The sequence below is a fragment of the Chiloscyllium plagiosum genome, unplaced genomic scaffold (genome assembly GCF_037043375.1).
Source record: "Chiloscyllium plagiosum isolate Xiang-an unplaced genomic scaffold, Cpla_swu_hap1 HiC_scaffold_48, whole genome shotgun sequence".
In the NCBI taxonomy this organism is placed as follows: domain Eukaryota; kingdom Metazoa; phylum Chordata; class Chondrichthyes; order Orectolobiformes; family Hemiscylliidae; genus Chiloscyllium; species Chiloscyllium plagiosum.
In genome coordinates this window covers 14,828,438-14,842,925 of record NW_028270186.1, presented here as the reverse complement: position 1 = coordinate 14,842,925, position 14,488 = coordinate 14,828,438, and the positions used below count along the sequence as shown (strand labels likewise).

The 14,488-nt window shown below is 44.7% G+C and overlaps 1 protein-coding gene across 8 annotated transcripts in view; it reads right to left on the bottom strand.

Annotated features, from left to right (window-relative positions):
* Nucleotides 1–895: 895 nt before the first annotated feature.
* Nucleotides 896–14,488, bottom strand: part of LOC122543156 (histone acetyltransferase KAT6A-like) — a 295,041-nt gene continuing 281,448 nt past the window's right edge. For all 8 annotated transcript variants that reach the window (XM_087984360.1, XM_087984358.1, XM_087984356.1 and 5 more), the window contains one exon: nucleotides 896–6,037. In XM_087984360.1, the coding sequence (XP_087840486.1) occupies nucleotides 3,453–6,037 (2,585 nt within the window). In that variant the 3' untranslated portion in view covers nucleotides 896–3,452. The remainder of the gene's footprint in view (nucleotides 6,038–14,488) is intronic.

Below are 14,488 nucleotides of genomic sequence, written 5' to 3'. Positions count from 1 at the left end.
TAACTGTTTTCACAAGAAATCTGCACTCAAAGTTATAAGCTAAAGATTCAGCTACGACGTGCCCAGTTTAATCAACGTTGGTATAAACTTTGGCTGATGACATGCGTTTTTTTAAAAAATTGAGTTTTGTGTACCACAAATGAGCGGTGTGGTCTGTCTCTTGCATTGCGTCATGCAGCTGCTCAGACCCTAAAAGAAGGAAACTGCTAAATTAAAGCTAATCTGCAGATCTCAGAGGGTACCACCGTGGATCAGTGCAGTGGATTACCAACTACGTGTGTTACGGGACTTTATGCACAGCAAGTGTCCCATCTCCACCTCGACATGAATGCTTCTCTGATCACTGTCACAATCTTTTCACAAAGGGATCTGGAGCGGTCGCTCATTATTCATGTGGTTAACCCACCTGGGCCAAGGAATGGACCACTTGGGGGGGGTGGAAAAAAAAACAATGAGAGCAACTCAAGATTTCAAACTTTGGAGTTCAATGAAGGGGCCAATTGATTTTCAAAATGGCCAAGTTCTTATTTGTCAGTGTTGCAGCTTTTAGTTCAGCATCTTCATTCTCGATCGGACTGTGACTGCTGCATTGAGTGAAACCAACCTCGCAAGGTAAACGTCAAATAGCTCACGGAATCAAAATACTGGATGCAAAAACGTGACTGAAAGATGAGGAAGGCAGTTGAATAAATATTCCACAGGAACTGCTTTCTTGCAAAATTGCATGGCTCTTGAGACTTTTGTGGCAGGGATGGAGAGCGCATAAAAGGAGAAATATATTCAGGAAGCATTGAGGCAGAAGTATGAAGAAACCTGCTGCTCTTTGCCCTGACTGCAAGTGCAACTTTCCCTTTGATTAAAATGTTGCTGGTACTCTTAAAAGACAGACATCCAAAATGGCTCAACATAATTTATTTATGTTAAAATGTACAGAGGTCTTTGAAAGTACTTGCTAGAAAGAAAAGTGATATTACATACAAGGGGGGGAAGAAGAGGGAGTGTGGCCTGTGCTGACGTCTGGATGCACAAGCTCAGTTGTTCCCTCCTCATAGCTTACAGTCACCATGTACAAGTACAAAGGCTACAAAAATGAAAGCAATATAAACAGACATGAATATTCAGCTTTTTACATGCGGCTTGGAAGCTGGAGGAGGTCTATTCACACACACTATAAGTTTGGAGAATTTATTTTCTTAAAATAGCTTCAATATTCTACAACAAAGATAGAAAAAACTCTAAAGATGGAATGAAATGTGAGTTCTTTAAAAGGCATCTGGGAATCACGAACAGTGAGCTTCAGTTAAGATTACCCAAGTTTAGCTGCTAAAAAATACCTCTCAACAGAATTGAAAAATGACAAGTACCAATATTATGTAGGATAAATTCATTTTTAATATAGAAAAACATTTTCTATAATAATCCTAAAGTCAAAATGAGCCAGCTTAGCTTTCAAAAAAGCAAGCTGCCTGACTCAACAAAACCGCGAACACCAGAAACAATGACAAGGGGAAAAGAGAAATCATCTTTGTGTGGTTTTGTTTTTCAATATATCTGGTGCTCTGGGCTAAAACTGCTTTGTTTTTTTTTCTTTTCTTTTTTAAAAACATCTTCCCTTCCCCCTTCCACCCCACCCCCCAAAATCAACAGTATTCCAACAAACACACTTGAAGGCCAGCCCGGAAGTGTGGAGTGGTTTCGATGGACATTATTCCAACAATGAGACACACTATGAACAAAAAGAAATCAATGAATGCCATTTCGCCACAAGATTCACGAGTGGCACGTGCCAACTGCACAGGTTTTGAAACCTGCACACATTTTTAACCATTTGGGGAAGCTTTTGGATCACATTTTATTTCCAAATGCCTTTTCATAACTTTACGGCGGGCAACAAGAACGGTGCAATTGCAGTTGGTGAATGGACTGCACGCGGTGGACCTGCTCAGTGCACACCAGTGACGCACAAATTCAGCCCAGGGGAAACTGACCACTGCAACTCTCACTAAAGCTGCTTATCCCATCACCTGTCAATACAGGGGTTACCTGGTGGTCGGTATCAGAACAGAAGGGAGCTGTCAGTTGGCTGCTGTGATGACGACGTTACTTTAAACTGCATAGTCACAACATTTGCTTTCTCCCGCCCAACCCCACATCCACTGTGCGCTCAGCTGATTATTTTCCTGTTTGGAGTGACAATGTTAACAGCTCATGGATCTGAATGGCATGACCCATTTCCTTAATGTAGCCTCCCTCACGTTTCTCCTGCTATTTTTTTTACTCATCCCCAATATCCTTCTCTTCGATCTCACAATCCATCTCGTTACTACCCCATGGCAAGGAACCTAAGGGTGCCTGACTGCGATTTCTGATTAGCTTGAATAGATGGCAGGAGACAGTGAGCCAGTCTGAAGGGCTCACTTTCTTCTCAATACCTGAACTAACTGCGCCACTTGGTAACTGACCAGCACCTGTTGTCGAGAAGCAATTCAACTGCCCGAGGTTATGGGAGAAAGCACAAGAGGAAAACAAACTAAGCTTGTTGTGAACACAGCCGTCTTTCTGGTCTGCTAAATATCCTGACTGGGAACCAAAAATACACAGTCTGAACAGATTTCTCATGATTGAGAGATTTATTTAAGAAAATAAACTGGAAATTAAATGCTGTAAGCCTTAAAATGTTTCAGGACCCTGGGCTGTCCTTCGAAAGTGCCAGAACAAATACTGTCAATTCTCATAAAAAAATAAAGGCGTACAAGTGAAATGGCTTGTGGTGACACAAGAAGCAATGTTAAAAACATCGTTATAACATACATGAAAATGCTCTTGGGCCTGTTGCATGCTGCGCTCGAGTCAAACTCAATACCAATGGGTTAAAGAAGGGGGTCCTCGGCATTACGGCCCGAAGTCCACAAGCGCACAAGCGATCCGGTTTCACCTACTGGCACGGGATACAGTGAGATCAATAAATTACAGCCACACCTGCAACAATATGACCAAGGCAGAGTCTGAGCTAAGTGCCTCCTGCCCTGTGCCAAGTCAACAAATGGGGACATGGACAGTCCTCACACTCAAGGGTCTCATATCTATGGACTCTATAAAAAAATGTGGACTGCACACACAAACTGAAAGATTAAAAAAATTAAAAATATAAAAAGCAGATAGTTTTTCATTTCTACACAATTCATTAAGTAAGGCTTCTTTTAATTAAAAGATTTCTTGTGCATGGTTCCTCAAACCATTTTCTTATTGAATTCTGTTGCAGAATTTCTTTTTCTTCCTTCTTTTTTCTCTCTCTCGGGGCTGGGGAATTAAGGCCAAGGCGCTCCGAACATGGCCCTAAACAGTTTGTGAAATTCCTATGTCTACAGCAATCATTCTATTTGAAATTTCCATTATGTCTGCTGTCATCAGTAATAAACAATGGCTCTCTGAGGCATCTGCAGGATCTTCCCTCATCTTCTCATGTATGGGCCATTTAGTGATTGCTTGGGCATGCCAGCATTCATATAGCTGTGATGAGAGGGGCCTGTGTACATCATGTTGCTGTGGGGGTTAGACTGCATAGGCTGCTGGCCGTATGGCTGGCTTCCCATCATGCCCATTTGCATCTGCATAGGATACTGCGCCGTTTGGTTCATGTAGGCCGCGTTACCATGGTAGCTGCTGTTCATCATCGGCTGGCTCATCCGATAACTGTTCATAGCATTCAGTGTGTTCATATTCATGGAGTTAACATTATAGGTGGGGGCAGGCATCAGGTTCACACCCATGTTCATCCCTCGCTGAACTGTCAGTGCCCGCTGCGTCAGGGCAGGTGTGTTACGGCCGTAGATCTGTTGCTGATGGGTGGCTGTCGCAGCTGGCAGTGGGGCAGACTTGGAGCGATTTGAAATGTGACCCTTGGTCGGCATCTGGCCTTGCAATCTCTGAGTGTGAGGGATCCCAATGTTGGAAGCTGGCATGTTGCACTGCAAAAGAGGTGAAGTCAGATTCATAGATGGTGACGTGAGATTTGGAGGAGGGGTCATGGTGGCTTGTGCTTGGGGTGTCCCTGCAAGTGCGTGGGGTGTCGGGGCTAGCTGAGCCAGGCCCGTGTTAGATAGAGACACACTAGTTGCATAGGAAGTCACAGCAGCAGAGTGGCTGTAAGGCATAGCATGATGGTCCATGATGGTGTTGGTAAGTTGCTGAAGTCTGGCAAGGCTGAAGTTGGCTGTGGGCTGCGTATAACCACCAGCACCGAAGTCTCCCTGGCCCATTCTCTCATACAGGCTCATACCAGTAGTGTTCGAGGACTCTGGGATCTCCATCAGGGTCATGGGGGCTGTTGTGAAACTGTTGCTCATGCTGCACTGGGACAATGGTTGCTGCTGCTGCTGCTGGGGCTGTTGCTGCTGGGGTTGTTGTGGTGGAGGCTGTTGCTGGGCTTGTTGTTGTGGGGGAGGTGGTGGCTGCTGTTGCTGCTGGTTGTTGCTGGGAGGCCTGTCAATCGCACAACTCTGAGGTGACTTCATGTTACAGTTGGCTGTTGGGGCAACGTTATTCTGTTGCATCAGGCTACAACTGCTGTTCATACTGGTCATTTGCTGGGTTACGACGCAGCTGTTTTGAGTCAAGCTGCTGGAAGACGACAGGCCACTGTACGAGCAGCTTGTTTGAGAGGTGTTATTCCCACATAAACTGCCTCCCATTGTGGAATCGTAGCTGCTCGGGTTCTCGTAATTTTCGGTGGTACTCTCAATGCTGCCTAGATCACTGAACCCACTGTCAACAACCTGCTGCGAATGGTCAGACACTGAAGGTACGTCCATCATCGGGCTGGTCTCCATGTTCTGCATTGAGGGAGCTGACAGTGAACTCTGCTCAGGACTTATCTGAGTGTAGCTGCTCTCCAGAGCCGGCATGCTCGGGCTACTGACGGAACGGACCGACTGGCTGGGGTGGGACTGAACAGATGAGATGGGGCTGTTGTGCTCTGACTGCTGGCAGTCCTCCACCATGGTAATCTGTGGGCTTTCTTCAGCCTGATTGTAGCTTTGAAGGTTCTGGCAGGCTTCCAAGGTCTCCGCACAGTCCTGGTAAGCACCATCATGCTCATTATTTGTCTCCTGTGTCAAAGATTGAACAGCTTGCACCGTTTCCAGATCCAGCTCACTGTGCGATATGTCCTCCTCTTCCTCCTCCTCCTCTTCCTCCTCCTCTTTGAACTCTGGGATTAACGTCTCTTTATTATCTTGATCATCAACACGGTCTTCATCTGAAGGTGGCACAAGCTCAGAGTCCAGTGACGTGTCATTTGTTTGCTCTTCTTCGGAATCTGCGTCCATCAGATTATCCCCTGGGCCATTTTTATCTGGTGTGCTTGTCTCTAAAAAAGGTTCCTGTGTTGGAGATTCCTCTTTCACGCTCTCCTTCACACTTTCCTCGACCTTTTTGTCTTCAGAGTCCAGGTGGCCTTCGTCCTCATCATCCGCATCGTGATCATCATTTTGGTTGATCTCTTCTTCTTCCTCCTCCTCCTCTTCATGCTCGTGCTCCTCATCCGTATGCCCCTCTTGTTCAGCAGGTTCTGACTTCTCCTCATGCTCATGCGCAGCTTCCTGCTCCTCAACTTTCATTGCGGGACTGTGAGGATCACGAGGCGTCCTCTGCACATCACACGGCACTTCTTCCTCAAGCTCCTCGTCCTCTTCCTCCTCTTCCTCCTCATCCTCCTCCTCCTCCTTCTTATAAGCTATGGGGACATCCACAGTTTTCACTTCGACAGAGTTCCGCCTTTCCTCATTATGATTTGGACGCCCTTGTTTCAGAACAGCATTGGTTGCTGGAGTATCTGGACTCTCCACACTTGCACTGGATCGGGCAAGTTTAAATCCTGGTTTGCGGCCTGGCTTTCTCCTCCATTTGATTGTTCCACGCTTCACACCTTTGGGCCAACCTCTCTTGCGTTTCAAAACCACGGGTGGAGATTTGGGTAAGGCAGGCTCTTTGGCCTTATCTTTCCTCACAGAGACTGAAGGTTTAAGCACACTTTGCCCTGAAAGATAAAGAAAGCACTTGTCAGGTTCAGTGTTTGGCAGGGGGGGAGGGGAAGGGGGAGTAGGCAAGCATTTGAACAATATGATGGAAGGAGAGAAGTAAAATCCCGCAAAACTGAGTGCAACACGGTGTCGGCGCGCTTCCTGTGTGAGCAGACCCTTCCCCAGATCCTCTCTCAGTATTCAGTGTCAACCACTCCCCTTGTGCACAAATACATGAACAAGCAGGAGACCATCCAGCCCCACAAGCCTTCCCGGCCATTCACTAACATTCCCACCGATCCCGAAAATCTTTCATCCTTTAGCCAACCAGAAGGTATCCACCTCTCCATTTAACAAATTCACAGACTATGCTTCCATCACCTTCTCATGAAGCTAATTCCAAAGTAACTAAACTCACAGAGAAATAAATTTGCCTCATCTTGATTTTAAACAGTGACCCCAAGATCTTGATTCTGCCATCAAAGACGTCTACACTGTCAAGACCCATCTTACATATTTCAATCAAGCCACCTCTTACTCATCTAAGCTCGACAGGATACAAGCATGGCTTGTCCAACCTTTCCTCAAGTGACAAACACTCAAAAACACATTCCATTCCCAGTCTGGTAAACCTTCCCTGAATCGCTGTGAACACATGTACATTCTTCCTGCAATAAGGTGACAATTTCTGCATACAGTACTCAGATAACCTTCAATGCCCTTTGTGACCAACAATAACATCTAAACTTGGAGCTTTCCCAACTGTGAGCTGTATCTGCATACCCACTGACTGTATCCAAGGGATGAGGACACCCGGATTCCACTGCAACTCAGAGCTGACAAACTAAGAAAACACCTCTGATAATTCCCCCAACTTGTCTCCTATTCCAAAATCAAATTTACGCGCCATGCCTCATTTTAGCTGGCAAAGGTAGTCAAGAATACATTGCGTTTTAATGGCCAATAACATTCCATTTATCTTACACTGAAAAGCAGACAATGGCCAGAGGGATACAAGCCTTGTGCTGTCTTTAACACACTTCATGTCTTGATTTTTACGCACCAGTGACACACACTTCCAACGCATCAACGGCCAGGTCAGTCAAAAACAGTACACTGCCCTGGGAACCTCTTCCATCCATAACCAACTTAGCACCCAAACTTCTCATACTGTCATTGGAAGAGATGGCCAAAAAAGATTTAAGAATGGGGCAGTGGGGTACACCAACTTATTTCAGCTCACAGACAAAAAGACTGAAAGCTGTCATGTTCTGCCTAAAGGAGAAATTGTGTGTTATGGTCAGTTTCTGATTCTCAACAGAGACTAAGAGACCTTGGTGCTTCAGTAATGTACTTCTTGTACCAAGGCTTATACAGAGAAATGTGTCAGATTGTTCTTTCCTTTCTCCAAAGCACAGCATTATATGTGCAAAAATGGCTGAAATTAAGTACATTATTCAACCCTGATGGAAAAGTAAAAAGACTGGCATTTTATATGATTATGACATTTAAGAAGAATAGTAACATGGTCTGAAGCGCCAAGAGACTTGGGAGTTCTTGTCCAGGATTCCCTCAAGGTAAACTTGCAGGTTGAGTCAGTAGTTAGGAAGGCAAATGCAATGTTAGCATTTCCTTTGCAAGGACTTGAATATTAATGCAGGGATATACTTCTGAGGCTCTAGAAGGCTCTGGTCAGGTCACATTTGGAGTACTGCGCACAATTTTGGACCCCATATCTCAAGAAAGATGCAATGATGTGGAGTGTGTTCAGAGGAGGTACACGAGAATGGTGCCAGGAATGGAAAGCTGAACAGGTGAGGAACGTTTGAGGACTCTGGGTCTATACGCGATGTAGTTTAGAAGAATGAGGGGGGTTCTAATTAGAGAATACTGAATGACTTGGACAGAGGAGATGTTGGGAAGATGCTCCCATTGGTGGGTGAGACTAGGACTTAAGGGCAAATTCTTAGAGTGAAGGGAAGATCTTTTCGAACGGACATAAGGAGAAACTCCTTCAGCCAGAGAGTGATGAATCTATGGAACTTATTGCTACAGAAAGTTGGGGAGGCCAAATCATGGAGTACAGTTAAGACAGAGATAGACAGGCTGTTGAGTATCAAGGGGATCAAGGGTTACGGGGAGAAAGTGGGAGAATGGGGTTGAGATACTGATCAGCCATGAATGAATGGTGGAGCAGTCTCACTGGATCGATTGGCCTAACTTCTGCTCCTATGTCTTATGTCTCAAAAAGCTTTCGAGCAACTCAAGTATATTTAAAGAAAGGCCATGGGTTGTAATGTAGGAAACAGCATTTATCTTGGAATTATTGTGGGGGGGGGAAATCGAATTTGTTCTCGACACCATGGATAACTCACCCGCTCTTGTCTGAGGTACTGCCAAGGGATCTTTTACATCCAAGTGAAGGGCTTCTCAGTTTTAACATCTCTTCCAAAGGATAGTACATTGGTAGCATCTCTCAGAACTGCAATCACGTATCAGCCTAGACTTTGAGTTTGTCAGGAAGGGGGACTGCACTCAGTAGCAGGAGTGCCTCCCACTCTGTCAGAGGTCAAGGTGAAAACCATGTCCCAGTTTGAAAACCGAAAGTGAATTTAAGAGCACATTTCGGCTGTTGAGATCTGCATATAGTAAGGGTCACTTTGTGGGTGCTAACAAGGAAGAATCACTTAATCACTTCAATTGGCATCATTGGTACAGCAATTATCATGACACCAAACACTGACGAATTTCTCTGATATTTCAACTCAAGTATTCCACCTCAAAAAATAAACAGGACTTTCTTTTTCAGCAGTTCGGCAACACCTAACAATTCAACAACTGATTGCTTTGTCTGACTACTTCAAAGAGACCAAGTGTCAACCATTTCAACGACAGTGGCATGAAATGGAAGCCAGGTTAGGTGGAGCATCAGGCTCCTTCTCCTAAAAGATATGAGTGAAACACAGAGTTTTGACAATAACCTCGGTGTTGGACTAATTTTTATCTAATGCAACCACATAATGACTGGATTTACTGAATTCAATTTCACAACCTGTCTTTAGTCTGAGAGACAGTTTGAAGTCTAAGCTCAGTTGCTGTTCTTGTACCATTAACTGCTCTCACATTTTTACAGAAATCTTCCTCACAACTTAAGAGTGTGAGGATCATGTATTGAAGCAAAGCCGTATTTATAACCTCAGCATCTTGAGACAGTGCCTCAGAGTACTTACATTAAACTACCATCTCCGGTGACTGATTGCAATGAATCATTTTACAACCAATGCATTCCACGGAATTCTAATATTAGCTTGGTGGAACATGATCGGACTGCCCTACATGACCTTGTCTTGGTTACAATGATCTAAGACAGACTCTTTATCCAGTCATGATTCAATTAGATGAACCTGAGCCAAAGTCTGCTATTTCTAACACAATGGCGTGCACAATGTTCTTTTAATGCTGGAATGCCAAAGAAAGGTTGGAGCAGCGGTGTGTGGCAGGAGCAGGGAGGCAGGTAAACAAACAAAGGCCCTATTTATCTTCATTCATTCATTCGCTCAGAGTGAGGACTTCTCATCAATGTGCTTCTGCTGTGACACTGGCAGTAAATGCTGATGACCCAAGCGTCACAACTTTCTTTGTGCCCGTGAGCAACTTTGACTGGGACCAAACACCTTTGTTGACTTGGATTCATACCTTCTTGCTTTTGAGCACTAACAAGGTGGTGTGGGAGCCACGTAGTACTGCTGGGATTGCAACTGACCCTCGAGGCACACTCAGAGGGAGGTTAACCTTTGGAATTCTTTTCCCCGGACTGGGGAGTCAATCAGATCAGCCACGATCTGATTGAACGGTAGAGCAGGTTGTGTGTTGAATGGCTGCTTCCAGACCCTTTTCCTGTTGTTACAATTGTATGAAAGGAAAGAAATATGTTGGGCTTTAGGGAAACTGCCTGGGTAATTGGATAGTTATTCTAAATATCTGACAAAAGCATGGTGCAACACATACACTCTTCCAATGCCATTTAATACTGTTATCTTGCTGGCTAGTGTAATGAAGGTGTGGGTGTACTGTACCTTTAAGAGAGTTAAATGCTAGCAGAACTACCTGACACAGTACCAAGTGCTCTGAACAAGATAGAATGTAACATTTGGTTGAATTCCTGGAGATGACAAAACAGATTAGAATTAGGCCAATCAGTTTAAATTACACCCCAAAAAATACCAAACGCCAATCAAGTTTTAATTTAGTCTACTGACAACCTTAAAAGCCAATGAAACAATCCGATGCTTTGGGGGTATAAGACCGGGGAAAATTTAATAGTTGGGAGGAGAACTGTCAAGCCACCAGAATCTGCAGATGCCCAGAGAATAGCTCTCTTAAAAGGAACCTTTATCAATCAGTAACCTGTGAAACAGAAATCCCTAAGACGATGACAAAGGAAGATATAAAGAGAAGATTTGACATCTGGCTGGTTTTGAAAATTTGAATTTTGGTAAATCTTATTCGGAGGTTTTATCAGATTATTGCAGAGGGGAAAGTAAAAGATAGGTTAGAGAAAGGAGTTGTAAATATTTGGTAGTTTATTATTCCCTGTTATACTTTAAGAAATAAAGTCGTTAATTTTTACTTTAAAAGTTCATGGTCTCTCACATTTTTCAAATTACTGCACGGGATAAAACGTTTCTGTGTTGCTGGTTTAAATTAAGCAGGGGGATTTACCCCGTGTTGTAACACCAGGCATGCAACTAACTCTCGAGGACAAGATTTGGCACAGCCAGAACGTCCATGTTAATTAAAATAACTTGCTGATATTGAAGGTTAATGTTTTTTCCATTTCAAGGTCTCTCATGTGCATTGACAGGATATGGCAAAGAGCTCTGTATCAGTTATCTCAAGGGCAGTTTAGAGGCTCTGAGATCATTCCGCAGTCAAGTGTCACAACACAGGCAATATCATACTGTGTGCAATGGAAATGCAGAATGGTCATGTGGTAAATAGTATGGATAGGACATAGGAGGCATCATCACTGAATCCCTAGGCAGTGGAAACAGGCTATTGGCGCAACAAGTGCACACGGACCCGCCAAACAGTAACTCACCCAGACCCATTCCTCTACATTTACCCCTGACTAATACCCCTCAACATCCGTGAACATGATGGGCAATTAGCATGGCCAATTCACCTGACCTACACAGCTTTGGATTGTGGGAGGAAACTCACGCAGACACGGAGAGAACGCGCAAACTCCACACAGACAGCTGCCCAAGGCGGGAACTGAACCTGAGACCCTGGCACAGTGAGGCAGCAGTGCTAACCACTGAGTCACCGTGGCGCCCTTCATGTTTGGCACATTTCTGTCAATTCTTAAACTTTTCTCCCAATGATGTCTCTAAGGACTTTGAAGATTTTATGTTAATGGTTGTAAATCTGGCTGCACAACCTATTGGAAGGAAGAGGTCCATGAAACTTTATGTTTCTTGATTTTGATCCTTGATTTCTTGATACTGTCACTGAAGTGCCATCCCGACTGAGGTAATGACACTGACTTGCAAAGGGATGCTTAGAAGAAGCAGGATCAGAAAGTGTGAGGTTTCAAAAGAGTACTATGTGCAGTTCTGGTCTTCCTGTTATAGGAAGATGTTATTAAACAGACAGGGTTCACAAGAGATTTACCAAGATGTTGCCAGGTATGGAAAGTTTGAGCTATAAAGAAAGGTTGGATTGGCTGGGACTTTTTTCACTGGAGCCTAGGAGGTTGAGAGGTGACCTTAAAGAGGTTAATAAAATGGTGAGGGGTATAGAAAGGGTTAATGGTAGGTGCCTGTTCCCTGTGATGGGAGAATTTCAAACCTATATTTTTAAGGTGAGAGTAGAATGATTTAAAAAAGACACGAGAGGCAATTTTTTATGCAGACGGTGGTTTACATGTGGAATGAACTTCCAGAGGGTATGTTAGATGTGGGCACAGTTACAATGTTTAACAGAGACTTAGCTAAGTACATGAATAGGAAAGGCTTGGAAGGACATGGGCCCGGAGCGGGCAGGTGGGACTAGTTTAGTTTGGGATTATATTCGGCAGGGACTGGCCGGACAAAGGGGCTGTTTCTATGCTGTATGATTGTGCGTATCAATTAAAGTGTACTTGTATGTTGTGCCACTGTGTGGCAGGAGAAAGTGAGGACTGCAGATGCTGGAGATCAGAGCTGAAAATGTGTTGCTGGAAAAGCGCAGCAGGTCAGGCAGCACCCAAGGAGCAGGAGAATCGACGTTTCAGGCATGAGCCCTTCTTCAGGGATGAGGAGAGTGTGCTAAGCAGGCTAAGATAAAAGGTAAGGAGGAGGGACTTGGGGGTGGGGCGTTGGAAATGCAATAGGTGGAAGGAGGTTAAGGTGAGGGTGATAGGCCGGAGTGGGGGTGGGGGTGGGGGCGAAGAGGCCAGGAAGAAGATTACAGGTTAGGAAGATGGTGCTGAGTTCGAGGGTTGGGACTGAGGCAAGGTGGGGGGAGGGGAAATAAGGAAACTGGAGAAATCCGAGTTCATCCCTTGTGGTTGGAGGGTGCCTCGGCGGAAGATGAGGCACTCTTCCTCCAGCTGTCGTGTTGCTATGGTCTGGTGATGGAGGAGTCCAAGGACCTGCATGTCCTTGGTGGAGTGGGAGAGGGAGTTGAAGTGTTGAGCCACAGGGTGGTTGGGTTGGTTGGTCCGGGTGTCCCAGAGGTGTTCTCTGAAACGTTCTGCAAGTAGCCGGCCTGTCTCCCCAATATAGAGGAGGCCACATTGAGTGCAGCGGATGCAGTAAATGGCTGAAGAGCTTCTGGGCAGAAGAGATGACCTGGGGTGTGCAGTGAGAGAGGGACTCACTGAAATCTTGCACTGTGTGGCAGACAGGGAGGGAGCACTCCCTCTCTGAAAAAATGCTGACTCATATTTCAATGGAATTCCAGGGATTCCTCAACAAATTACTGTATTTAACAGGCAAGTCTAGACAATGAGTTCCAACAGCCCATGAAGTATTAAAGCTCCCTTACAGATAAGGATTCATTGGTCTTCAAAGATGTGCAGAGAATCACACCTTTCTCTGTCATTTGTATGGAATAGTAGGCAGTGAACACTCACCAGGCTTCCCGTTCACCAACCCAGGAGCCTGAAAGAAAATGCTTCATTGGCTGGGATCAGTTAGCTCATTACGAACTTCCACTGACTTCTGAAGAAGTCACGAGACTCAAAAGGTACGAGGTTAACTCTGTTTCTCTCTGCACAGATGCTGCTGGATTGTGGTTTTAGGAACTTAATAGAGACTGGAGGAACACAGGCAAGGAAGGTGTCGAAGATGGTTATCCCCATTACTTTCCCATCAGGGAACAAGTCTCATGAGAGGGAATTTGTTTCATTGATTCTGTTTCAACCAGTTACCAATGATCTTGGACTTTCAGTTATTGGCTCTCTCTCTTTCAACTTCATTGAGGGATTCTGTAGCACTGTGGTTGCATTACTGGACTAATAATGTCAACTGGAGACCTGAGCCTAAGGATCTGGAGACAGAAGCTCAAATTTCACTCCAACTGCTGTGCAATGCAATTCAAATTTAATTAAATGCATTTGTAAAGACAAGATATTATTGGTAATGTGACCATGAAATGACAGGATTGTCAAAAAGCCCATGTGGTTCAATCACATTCTCTGTGATCTTTACCCTCCCACTCCAAGTTATTCTGCAGCCTCGACGAGATATCCCCATCACCAGGCAGGTCATACAACCTTCGTAACCCTTGATCCTGGTCACAGAGAACAGTGCCTATGCCTCTAACTATACTATCCCCAATTTCAACAACATTTATCTTCTCTCACACCACTACCCCCCCACCCAATTTGAATGGCTCCCTGCACCACAGTGTGGCTATGATGCCAACTAAGGTTCCTCCTGAAAATGTTCGTGTGAGGCACTGAACACAATTACTTCCCAAAGTTTATATGTATATTGACTGCACTACCCTCAACAGCCTGCTCCAGACCTCGACGCAGAGTTGAACGAAGGTAGCAAGACATCATTTGCCTTCTATACATCCATACTGGCTTTCCTTCATTAACCCAGCACTTCCCAAATTCAAATTTAGGGTGTCACTGTTTCCAATAACTTCATAATCACCGTCACCAACATTTGATGAAACGGCTTGCTGTTCCTATCCCCCCCCCGCCCAACCCCACTTCTGTTTCTCGAGTATTCGGTCCTCTGGCAACACTCCTTTATCCAATGACAACTGAATGATTATAACCAACATCTTTCTTCTCACCTGAGCTTCTTTCAAAATCTCCTGATGTACTGCATGTACTTAACAGACTTTTAGTGTTGCTAATCTTTTTAAGATATCGCCTTTATCTGTTGTTACCCTAAATGTAACATGGCTCTCCTCTTCAGTTCCATCTTCAAATCATCTGCTTTCTTTTTGAACACTGCTGAAAATGA